Consider the following 12,241-nt stretch of genomic DNA (forward strand, 5'->3'; position numbering starts at 1 on the left):
ACCGCCTACAGTTCCCGTATCTCCGCTTCGTCATATTGATTTATTTAAAGTAACTTTATTAAAAAACACGATCATATGACCCACAAAATGTTTCGAACACAAACATCACGAAAAAAATCAAACACGTGAGTTTTCGTTGAGCTAACCTTTATTCATTTGTTATTGTTCATATACAGTATCACTCGTGACATTTCATTTTGATGTATATTCTAGAGAACTTTGGACATTTCATAAATCGCTTAATTTAATTTAGGAACTCAATAATCAATTATACAAATATATATATATATTTTAACAGTTTTTCAAAACAGAATTATCCTCACAAACTGCATGTTCACATAATCAACACCCACACACAGGAATAAACACACAAAGCTTTTCTTAAAGCATCATTAACCACTGAAATATCAGTTACAATATGTGTTCAAGTTAGTTTTTATTATAAAATGGATCGATTAATTCAATTTTGTCCACAGATGCACTGACAATTTTTTAACCTTTGACGAATCAGATTCAGTTTAACGGCGAGTTAGAACAAACACAAAATTAGTGTGAATGCCAAATGATTTATAAAATGATTTATGTGAGACATCTGGGACAACTACACAGATAAATTTATAATAAATTACGCAAGAACACATGTAGTGCATACACTATGGGCAATCTTTCATCACTAGTAGAGTGCTGACATTGCAGATTACAATAATTCGGTACAGAAAAGTGCCTTATCTTCATAAGCATGTCTAAGAAGAACATGTTACTGCTCAAGAAGACCTTTGATGCCGAATCATCAGTTTGATAAGTGTAATTACCCCGATAAACAGTTACAGTCCTTAAGACTTTGCAATTAATGTCCAAACGTGAAATTTTGTTTACTTCTTTCAGTGATTTCTCTAACTTTAAATATGTGTATATTATATGTTGTTAAATGATATATCAGCATATTTTGGACCATAAAAACATTCTTATCATGATTTCCTGTGTCAGAACTGATAAGTGATATCCTTTAAAGCTTGTTTTTATCAATTTATTGAGGGGTTCACATTCATAGTCATGAATTAACATTTATAATGCCAAATCAAGTGAACTAGAAGTCTACATTAGTTCTATTTCATATCTGGTTCTAAAAGACAGACAGCAGAGGACTTTATATCATCTAAATTACTTTTTGCTTGCTCTCTGTCTGCTGTCAGCTTCACTTGGTGACAGCGTGGATGGCGTGTGCTAGATATCCCACGTTTGCAGACGTCACACCAGCCACGGAGATCCGGCCATCTTTTGTCATGTATATAGAGAATTCGTTAATCAGACGCTCCACCTGACAAAAAGCCAGAAAGAAGACAAGCAGATAAAAGCCAATGAGAAAAGGCTTATCAGAGATACACAGAATGCACTTTCACTTGACTTGCCTGCTCCGGTTTGAGTCCCGTGAAGCAGAACATTCCGATCTGGTCAGTGACATGCTGCCAGTTGTGAGTGGAGCCCTCCTTCTTAAGGTTAGAAACAAGCATCTCTCTCATCCTAATGATACGGGAGGCCATGCCTTTCACCTCCTCGAGCCTACCGGAAAAACAGTCAAGCCACAGTCTGTAGATCTCAGTTCTCATTGGCTGTGTTCATGACGGGGATTAATCTCAGGACTCACCATTCTTTGTAGAGTTCGGGTGTGTTGAGAATAGTGGAGGCGATACGAGCTCCGTTCATGGGTGGGTTGGAGTAGATGGGCCGAATGAGAATTTTCAGCTGGGATTCCACACGCTTCGCCTCTTCAGCATCCTTACACACCACCGTGAAGCCCCCTACACGCTCACCTGAAGATGCAGAGGTACAGAGCATTGACTTAAAAATAGAAAAATATTTTCCAGTTAAAGGGGACCTATTATGCCTCTTTCACAAGATGTAATATAAGTTCCCAGAATGTGTCTGGGAAGTTTCAGCTCAAAATACCACAGATCATTTATTATAGCTTGTCAAATTTGCCCCTATTTGGGTGTGAGCAAAAACACACTGTTTTTGTGTGTATCCCTTTAAATGCAAATGAGCTGCTGCTCCCGGCCTGCTTTCCAAAATAGGGCGGAGCTTTAACAGCTCGCGCTTCGGTTGCTCAACAACAACAAAGCTGGAGAATCTCACGCAGCCAAAATGCCAATTATCAGTAACGGTGTTCAGCATTACATTGTTCAAACCGGAGTCGACGCTGATGGAGAGACTCACGAAGAAGTTACAACTTTGGATAAATTTGTGTAGTTGATGTGGAGTTGATTCAACTTATCGATTAGCATGTGTCGTCATGTTGATCTTTTGTGCAAATCCAGCGTTGAATTGACCCTCGTTTGTGAAGCAGTCCGGCGTAAAATGACGGCATGGTAACAACACTCTACTACAACAACTCTTCCTCTTCACTAAAGCAGCCCAACATGGCCTCACCCCCTTTGTAATGTGTTCCTGAGGGCAGGGTTTATGTAAATTCTTGGGTTTGTGATGTCACCAATCCAGGAAGAAGCTTGTTATAGTCCCTACCAGCAGTTAGTTGTAGTTCTTAAAAAGCGATGTCTGTAAAAGAAAATATCTCCCTTTGCATTGAACTTTGAGCATCGTAACTTTGCAGATGTTGTTTATGCTCTAACAGCAACATTACACACTAACTAAAGTTAAAAATGTGAAATCATAATCAAGGACCACTTTAAAATATAGCAAAAATCCTTGAAACATGATTAATTTACTCAAGAATATATCTGTACAGAGTATTTTGTCTTACTATAGTGGGAGAATTTTTCACTTGTTTAAGGATAAATAAGTGACTAGATTATACTTACACTACTATTCAAAAGTTTGGGGTCAGTACGATTTTTTTTAAAGAATTTAATACTTTTATTCAGCAAGGATGCATTAAAGGTGCCATAGTCTTTTTAAAATATGTTATATAAGTCTAAGGTGTCCCCTGAATGTGTCTGTGAAGTTTCAGCTCAAAATACCCCATAGATTTTTTTTAATTCATTTTTTTAACTGCCTATTTTGGGGCATCATTAAATATGAGCCGATTTAGGCTGCGGCCCCTTTAAATCTCGTGCTCCCCGCCCACGGAGCTTGCGCTTGCCTTTAACAGCATAAACAAAGTTCACACAGCTAATATAACCCTCAAAATTGTTCTTTACAAAGTGTTCGTCATGCAGCATGTCTAATCGCGTAAGTATGGTATTTATTTGGATGTTTACATTTGATTCTGAATGAGTTTGAGGCTGTGCTCCGTGACTAAAGCTAACATACACACTGTTGGAGAGATTTATAAAGAATGAAGTTGTGTTTATGAATTATACAGACTGCAAGTGTTTAAAAAAATGAAAATAACGAGTCTTGTCTCCGTGAATACAGTAAGAAACGATGGTAACTTTAACCACATTTAATAGTACATTAGCAACATGCTAACGAAACATTTAGAAAGACAATTTACAAATATCACTAAAAATATCATGATATCATGGATCATGTCAGTTATTATTGCTCCATCTGCCATTTTTCGCTATTGTCCTTGCTTGCTTACCTAGTCTGATGATTCAGCTGTGCACATCCAGACGTCCTGCCCTTGTCTAATGCTTGAACATAGGCTGGCATATGCAAATATTGGGGGCGTACATATTAATGATCCAGACTGTTACGTAACAGTCGGTGTTATGTTGAGATTCGCCTGTTCTTCGGAGGTCTTTTAAACAAATGAGATTTATATAAGAAGGAGGAAACAATGGAGTTTGAGACTCACTGTATGTCATTTCCATGTACTGAACTCTTGTTATTTAACTATGCCAAGGTAAATTCAATTTTTAATTCTAGGGCACCTTTAAATTGATCAAAAGTGACAGGAAAGGCATTTATAGGTCAGCTTTTTTGTTCGTTTGAATGGTTTCCAGAAAAATGTTAAGCAGCACAGCTGTTTTTATCATTGATAATAATAAATGTTTCTTGAGCAGCATATAAGAATGATTTATGAAGGATCATGTGACACTGAAGACTGGAGTAATGATGCTGAAAATTCAGCTTTCCATCACAGACATGAACAACATTTTAAAGTGTATAGAATAGGAAAAAAAAAAAATCTTAAATTGTAATAATATTGCACATTATTACCGTTTTTAATGTATTTTTGATCAAATAAATGCAGCCTTAGTGAGCAGAAGAGACTTTTGAATGGGGCTATTTAGGGACTTACTTACTTTTATATAAGTGTAATACAAGTCATTTGTTTTAACAATATATTTGATGCTCACCATACATGCCCATGTTCTTTGCAAAAGACTGGGACAGAAGAATGTTGTGCCCCTGCTCAATGAAATAACGCACAGCCCAAGCGTCACGATCGATGTCGCCACTGGCAAATCCCTGGTAAGCCATGTCAAAGAACACTAGGAGGTTTCTTTTCTGTTGAAATGAGAGTGAAGAATCTTATTATCACTGAAATAGTCATTCGTTTGAGACTGAGGACAGTCATTCTTTTATCGGTCCAAATGGTCAAACACAAAGATAAGCCATGGACAAGATAATGTATAAGGCTTTCCAACTTTATCTCTCGGTCACTTCAGTAAGTAGCTTTTCTGCAGGTCAGCTTGATTTTGGACTTTAATTTAATGCCAAAACCAGTTACCTTGATCAGAGCAGCCATCTCTTTCCACTGCTCGGGCTTTGGGTCCACTCCTGTGGGATTATGAGCGCACGCATGCAGAACAATCACACTCTTCTCAGGGATTTTCTGAAAGAGAAATAAATACATAAATCTGATTTCATTTGTGGGAAAAACATTTTTCGTTTTTTCCCCAACACTTCATTTACAGAAATTCACCACATATTACAACATTTTCCAGAATTTCAAAATAAAATGATTCCATTTTAAAGTGATAGTTCACCCAAAAATGAATTTCCTGTATGAATTCATCCATAAACTGTATGATTACCCATATTCTTCAAAATATCTTGTTTTGTGTTCAGCAGAATACAGAAATTCATACAGGTTTGGAACAACTTGATGACAGTAAATGATGACAGAATTTTCATTTTAAGGTGAACTATCCCTTTAATACTCAACCTTGCAGAGAATAGGGGAATGAGAAGAAAAAAAACAGCTAAAAATGCAACAAATGTACAATGCTTGCTTATTCCCGATAAAGTACAAGATATAAAAAAATGTCTTACTGAAATATCATCCAAGGCTCCTTTAAGGTCAAAGCCAATGGTTTTAGGGTCATAGTAGGCATAAGCCTTTAGCTGCATGCCCGCATCTCTGAAGATAGGGGTGTGGTTTCCCCAGGAGGGTTTAGGCAGGTACACGTCCCGGGACGCATTATGGAATCGTGCCTAGCCAAGAAGAAGTTATGTGAGTACTTGTGGTGAAGCACATTTAATTATTTGAACTCTCTTTACAACCAATAACCAGACATAAAAAACAGACAAAAAAATAGTCAACAGTGACTGCTTTTTGAGTATTCTTTCAGTATTCAAAGCAATCAGGCCTAACACCACATTAAAACTTAAATTTAAAGCAAAACATGAACAACTCATCCCATGAATAATTAGGAATGAGATAAATCAAAAACAGATTTTAGAAATGCATCATTTCATGTATGATATAGATCAAAATGACAGCAAATTAATTAAAATTAAATTTAAAAAAAAAATCCTGAACAAAATGTATCACCTTTTTCACAAAAATATTAAACAGCACAACTGTTTTCAACTGTTTAATAATGATAATAATAGTTTCCTGAGCAGCAAATCAGCATATTAGAATGATTTCTCAAGGATCATGTGACACTGAAGACTGGAGTAATGATGCTGAAAATTCAGCTTTCCATCACAGACATGAACAACATTTTAAAGTGTATAGAATAGGAACATTTTTTAATATATTGTAATAATATTTCACAATATTACTGTTTTTACTGTATTTTTGATCAAATACATACAGCCTTGGCGAGCAGAAGAGACTTTCAAAAACATGGAAAATTCTTACCAACCCCATACATTTGAATGATAGTGTAAAATTAAAGAATAAAAACAATATATTAAAGGTTTATTGCAAAATATGCAAGTTGTTTGACAATGTATGGATAGTGACTCGAATTACATCATTTGGAATGCTTCATGGGAGTAAAAATTGGAGTGGCAATTAAAAAAAATATTATACTTCCATAACACTCTATAACACTCATGTGCTCTATTACAGCCGAATATAAAACAAATATATTATGAAATCCTTACAAACAGCTAAGTTTAACTACATACCATAAAGTTAGCACCAACACGTAGAGATCCAGTTCCAGAGATAGTCTGGACAGTGATGCTCTGCGTGCAAAGAGAACTGGGAATTAATCACATCTAATAATTGAATAAGCAAAAGACTTCCTTTTAAAATGCATTGCTTTGAAGTACTTACTCTTCCGCTCTTTAAGACCTCATTATCAGGTCCAAGAGCCAGCTGAGCACAGGCCTTTGAAAAGTCTGCCAATCCTACAATAGGAAGGTACTCTTTATCCAACTTCTTAGCAGCAATCTGGGCCTCAGCCTGACAATACCAAAAACCTGTCATTTGTTTTGTGCAGGGATTAGAATATTAAAACTTTATTTGGCTGATTGGAAATGGATAGCATTATGGACAATTGCCGTTTGATTGAGGGAAATCTAACAAGATCATAGCATATCATAATGTAAGTCAAACTGTTATGTTAAAATGAAGGGGGCACCTTTCGGACACAGTTGAGGACAAATGGCTTGCCCTGATCATCTCTATAAGCTCCTACTCCGAGGTTCATCTTTTTGGGGTTGGTGTCACGCTTGAACGCCTCTGTGACACCCAGGATGGGATCAGGGGGTCCCATCTGTACCTCAGTCCACCATGAGCTGTGAAAAAAAAACAGAGATTAATTTTAGGTTAAATGTTGAGTGCACATATGCTGCTCCAGTCAAATTGTTATGACTGTGTGCATTGTGGAAAATTGATATTAATAGCTAAATGTTTTTGGTTTCATTCTTGCACAAGCTTTTGGAAGTAAACTCTTATAGCTGTGAACCCCAAAGAATTGAAATTCAAACATCCCTAATAATTAAATTCAGACCACCTTCTATTTTCACTGGCTCTAAAACTACTTTGCATATACATTAGTGGAAAAAAATATACCATTCTTTGGACGTCTCGTTAAAAATTCTCCAAGCTGGATAAGTTTATCATATGGTGATTATCATAACAGAGCTTTTGTTCTTGTTAAGCTGGAATGAAGTCATTAACAGCTTTAACTACACTGCTAAACTGCACTAATGAGACTTCATGTATGAACGCTTACAGTAGAGAACTCCAAGTTTAAGCACATCGCATGGCTGTATTTGCTCTGATGGATACTTTGAACAGTTTCAGAATGGCCATGTCATTCTAAATAAAGATTCTGTTAGCTTGCACAGTAGGTCATCTCTGTAATTACCAGTGTAAAATGGAAGTATAATTCCAGTCTAAACCCCACCCACATAAAGTGAGGTAATCCAATGAAAAGAGGTGTACAACACCCACCCTCTGCATCAGAACCAATCATGTGTCACACTCACATACTGCCCATTTCAACCTGGCTCTAAATGTCAATCACCTTGTACCAATCAGCAACTAGAACTACAGTAAAAAACGTACTATGTGCACATTTGCTGTACTGTAAGCTTTTGAGTTTAAGACATACTGCTAGCTTTTTATCCTCAATAACAAGCAAAACCCTAAATGTAAAACATTAATTAAAGACATTATTGTAATGTTTAAGGGATATGAGGTGTTTTATGTAGATGCTTCCCTGTCTCTGTCTGAGTACGAACTGTGGCGATTGGCCCAATTTGAGGAAGTAGGCATAATATGTTCTTTTTATGTTCCTACTCAAGTTACAGATAATTTATATAATATATAATTATGTAAACCCAAAAAATGACAATTAACAAAAAAAAGTTAAAGAGCAAAATATAAAACAAGTAGATAAAATAAACAACATTTAGTAAAAAAAAAATATATATATATATATAATAATAATAATAAAACGTTTTTGAATAAAAAAAGTTATAAATACAAAAAAGTAGTGCGGCTATGTAACTTAAAACTTGAACAGAAACAGCAGTAAAAGAAAATAACTTTTAATAAGGAGGCTGTTTTGTTCATCTCACACTATTAATGTTATAATACCATAAAACAGAGAGAAAAATATATAAACAACCTTGGATCAGAAAGTAGCAAGCTAGGCCTTGTTGAACCTGATATATCACTAATGTCATTATGAACACTTCTCGCCTGTGCTGATCTTATTATCTCTGATCGATTATCAAAGCCCTATTAGTGATATATAACTTCTGACATTATTGACAGCCGTCATATGCTATTAAAATGTCATGTTGAAAGATAAACTCGTTAAACATCAAAAGCATTAATATATTATTAACTATGTTGAATTATAAGCACAAGGTTAATGTCTCATGTGTTACAGTAAGTGGCATACTGTAACTTTCAGTGGAGCTGCACTAGTGCTCAGTCCGCTAACTCGCTAGCACAAGCTAACTTGTCAACAGAGTGTTTGCACAAGAAAAATAAAGCCTCAAATTACCTTGCACGGAGCTGTAAGACTGCTAAAACAGGGGCCTGAGCCCCGACACTAGTCAAAATCTTGCTGGATTTTAGCAGGGCCATTGCTGGAAGAGTAGATGACTTGGTGGAAGACAAACGCACACTGGCTGGGTACTTGAACTTGTGTGCAGCATGCGTTGATTATAGCGCCTCCAAGGACATTGCATTGCATAGCTGCTGGAGACAAGAGGTAGTACAGTATATGGGACTGAGACGAAGAACTGGTCTGATGAGGCTCATACTAGATTGAAGTGTTGGGTTGTTAGTTCTCAGTAACTAAAGGCCTGTTTGGTTGGATTTGTTCTTGAGGTATTATAAAACGCAAATTGAACATCTTGTGCAGAAGTGATTATTTTGAAGTATTTACCTAAATGTTACTTACTTATGCCTTGCTATAGTCAGTGTTGGGGGTAACGTATTACAAGTAACGCGAGTTATGTAATCAGATTACTTTTTTCAAGTACTGAAATTGTGAGCGTGCATACTTGCTCAAAAACAGATTCAGTATACCTCAACATGAAAGAAAAAATACAAGCTATTAAGCAAACCTGCAATAATTAAAATGTTAAATATATAATTTGATTAATTTCACTTTATTATTAACAAATGTTTTTGCTGTTGACATTTGATGATTGAATTCAACTATACTAACGAGCAAACATGACTTTTGTTAAACATCACATTTGTGTTTCATTTTTTGTTTTTATTGCTAAAGTAAGAGTATTGTCACTTTTGGTGTGAAAAGTTACATTTGCCAAAAATAGAACTTTTGTTTTTTGGTTATTAAAAAAACAAACAACCAAGTCCAGTGTTGGGGGTAACGCATTACAAGTGACACGAGTTACGTAATCAGATTACTTTTTCAAGTAACTAGTAAAGTAAGTTAGTAAGTTACTTTTTCAAAACGGAAACATAAGTTAATTTGTTTTCCCATTTATAGACTGACACCTCTCCTGTCCCGACGTAGAGAGAGCATTCCTGTAGCTCAGTGGTTAGAGCGTTGGCACTAGCAATGCCAAGATCATGGGTTTGATCCCAGGGATTGCACAGACTCAGATACAAATGTATAGTATAATGCAATGTAAGTCGCTTTGGATAAAAGTGTCTGCCAAATCCATAAATGTAAATTGGGAGTAAGGTTGCACTTCCTTAAGCCTGAGGCTTATTCATTTCACTTTTGGTGTGAAAGGACCTTTACATTTCCCAAAAATATAACTTTTATTTATTTTTTGTTAAACAAGCAAGCCCAGCCCAGGTGAGAAAAAGTAAGGCAGAAGTAACGCAATGCATTACTTTCCATAAAAAGTAACTAAGTAACGCAATTAGTTACTTTTTCAGGGAGTAATGCAATATTGTAACACATTACTTTTAAAAGTAACTTTCACCAACACTGAAAGTAACTAAGTAACATAATTAGTTACTTTTTTAGGGAGTAATGCAATATTGTAACACATTACTTTTAAAAGTAACTTTCCCCAAAACTAAAAGTAACTAAGTAATGTAATTAGTTACTTTTTTAGGGAGTAACACAATATTGTAACACATTACTTTTAAAATAACTTTCCCCAAAACTGAAAGTAACTAAGTAATGCAATTAGTTACTTTTTCAGGGAGTAACACAATATTGTAACACATTGCTTTTAAAAGTAACTTTTACCAACACTGAAAGTAACTAAGTAATGCAATTATTTACATCTTTAGGGAGTAATGCAATATTGTAAAACATTACTTTTAAAAGTAACTTTCCCCAAAACTAAAAGTAACTAAGTAATGTAATTAGTTACTTTTTTAGGGAGTAACACAATATTGTAACACATTGCTTTTAAAAGTAACTTTCACCAACACTGAAAGTAACTAAGTAATGCAATTATTTACATCTTTAGGGAGTAATGCAATATTGTAAAACATTACTTTTAAAAGTAACTTTCCCCAAAACTAAAAGTAACTAAGTAACGTAATTAGTTACTTTTTTAGGGAGTAACACAATATTGTAACACATTACTTTTAAAATAACTTTCCCCAAAACTGAAAGTAACTAAGTAATGCAATTAGTTACTTGAGTAACACAATATTGTAACACATTGCTTTTAAAAGTAACTTTCACCAACACTGAAAGTAACTAAGTAATGCAATTATTTACATCTTTTAGGGAGTAATGCAATATTGTAACACATTACTTTTAAAAGTAACTTTCCCCAAAAATAAAAGTAACTAAATAACATAATTAGTTACTTTTTTAGGGAGTAACACAATATTGTAACACATTACTTTTAAAAATAACTTTCCCCAAAACTGAAAGTAACTAAGTAACGCAATTAGTTACTTTCTTCAGGGAGTAACACAATATTGTAACACATTACTTTTAAAAATAACTTTCCCCAAAACTGAAAGTAACTAAGTAACACAATTAGTTACTTTCTTCAGGGAGTAACACAATATTGTAACACATTATTTTAAAAGTAACTTTCACCAACACTGAAAGTAACTAAGTAATGCAATTATTTACATCTTTAGGGAGTAATGCAATATTGTAACACAAATTTCCCCAAAAATAAAAGTAACTAAGTAACATAATTATGACATTTTGATGTATAACTATGCCTGTGTACTGTATCACTGTAACTCTCCAAGGGGCTTTTAGACTGAATGTGAATACTACCATATGACAATTACATGGTCAAATATATGTCCAAAAAATGGTTCAGTCTTCACAAGCTGTGTTGTTCTCAATTTTCCAGACAAATTACAAGCAATTTGAGATGTCCAACACTTGAATTGGAGTGAAGCAATATGTATATTGACATACTAGTGCAATTATAATAAGTGGCCACTTGGAGTCATTGTTGCTCCACACATTGCAGCACTGTTGATCTCACTATTTAAAGAAGTGCTAATAGTATAAGGTTCACCTCCCTCTCTATAGGCTATAAAGGATAGAAATGTCTCTATATCAAATCATCTGCCTAGAGACGTTGCGTTTTGCAGTTTAATATGCTGTGAATACTGACATCACAATTTAACTTTGCAATAACTGCCAGACATGCTTGTCACATTTTCAGTATTTTTGAGCACAAGTAAAGAATGAATCTGTGAGCCTCAATCCTTATGTATCTAACTACCATCATGACCATACAACATCCATTCAAGCGCGTTTTTGCTTATCCTTTCTTAATCTTAGCAACCATCCCCCTTTTCCCTTTTATGCTTTCAATTTTCTATATGTGACTTATGAGGCTCACAATGAGCCTAAAGGACATTAAAGGCCTTTATAATTATATCAGCATACACTGAGTGGCAGAGAGCATTGGTGCTTCAGTGGTACCATCCTCGCCTGCCTTGCAGGAGATCCAGGGAAGATAAGCTGAGGCTGTTGTGTGTTTGTAGTTTGTAGTTGCTGTGAGCTATTAATGTTTGAGGCATAGCTTAGAAAATGGATTCCAAGCCTATGTATTCTCAGATGCTTGTCTTGGTTACTGCTGTTAATGTGATTTGTTGACTTTAATGAAAAATTGGTAGACATCAATACATAAACGTCAAAAGAATGAGTTCCAATGATTTATAAAAGAAATGATAGGGGGAAATTGCAGCAGTACAAAATTTTATGAACAATGG

General features: G+C 35.0%; 1 protein-coding gene across 1 annotated transcript; it reads right to left on the reverse strand.

Annotated features, from left to right (window-relative positions):
- Positions 1–130: 130 nt before the first annotated feature.
- got2a (glutamic-oxaloacetic transaminase 2a, mitochondrial) lies at positions 131–8,794 on the reverse strand. The gene is made up of 10 exons (XM_048168019.1): positions 8,610–8,794; positions 6,729–6,885; positions 6,422–6,550; positions 6,271–6,330; positions 5,182–5,343; positions 4,637–4,741; positions 4,263–4,413; positions 1,646–1,811; positions 1,410–1,560; positions 131–1,318 (listed from the first exon to the last, which is right to left on the reverse strand). Exons 1-10 carry the CDS (start codon positions 8,690–8,692, stop codon positions 1,196–1,198), a joined length of 1,287 nt encoding a protein of 428 aa, XP_048023976.1. The 5' UTR covers positions 8,693–8,794; the 3' UTR covers positions 131–1,195.
- Positions 8,795–12,241: the final 3,447 nt, after the last annotated feature.

This window comes from Megalobrama amblycephala, linkage group LG19 (assembly GCF_018812025.1).
Source record: "Megalobrama amblycephala isolate DHTTF-2021 linkage group LG19, ASM1881202v1, whole genome shotgun sequence".
NCBI classification, from domain to species: Eukaryota; Metazoa; Chordata; class Actinopteri; order Cypriniformes; family Xenocyprididae; genus Megalobrama; species Megalobrama amblycephala.

Bases quoted from the DNA above. Each gene is read 5' to 3' on its own strand.
- got2a (XM_048168019.1), bottom strand. From the start codon at position 8,692: ATGGCCCTGCTAAAATCCAGCAAGATTTTGACTAGTGTCGGGGCTCAG. The intron at 6,886-8,609 runs GTAATTTGAGGC...TTTTTTTCACAG, and splicing joins GTCTTACAGCTCCGTGCAAG to CTCATGGTGGACTGAGGTAC. The intron at 6,331-6,421 runs GTAAGTACTTCA...CTTTGCACGCAG, and splicing joins AGGTCTTAAAGAGCGGAAGA to AGCATCACTGTCCAGACTAT.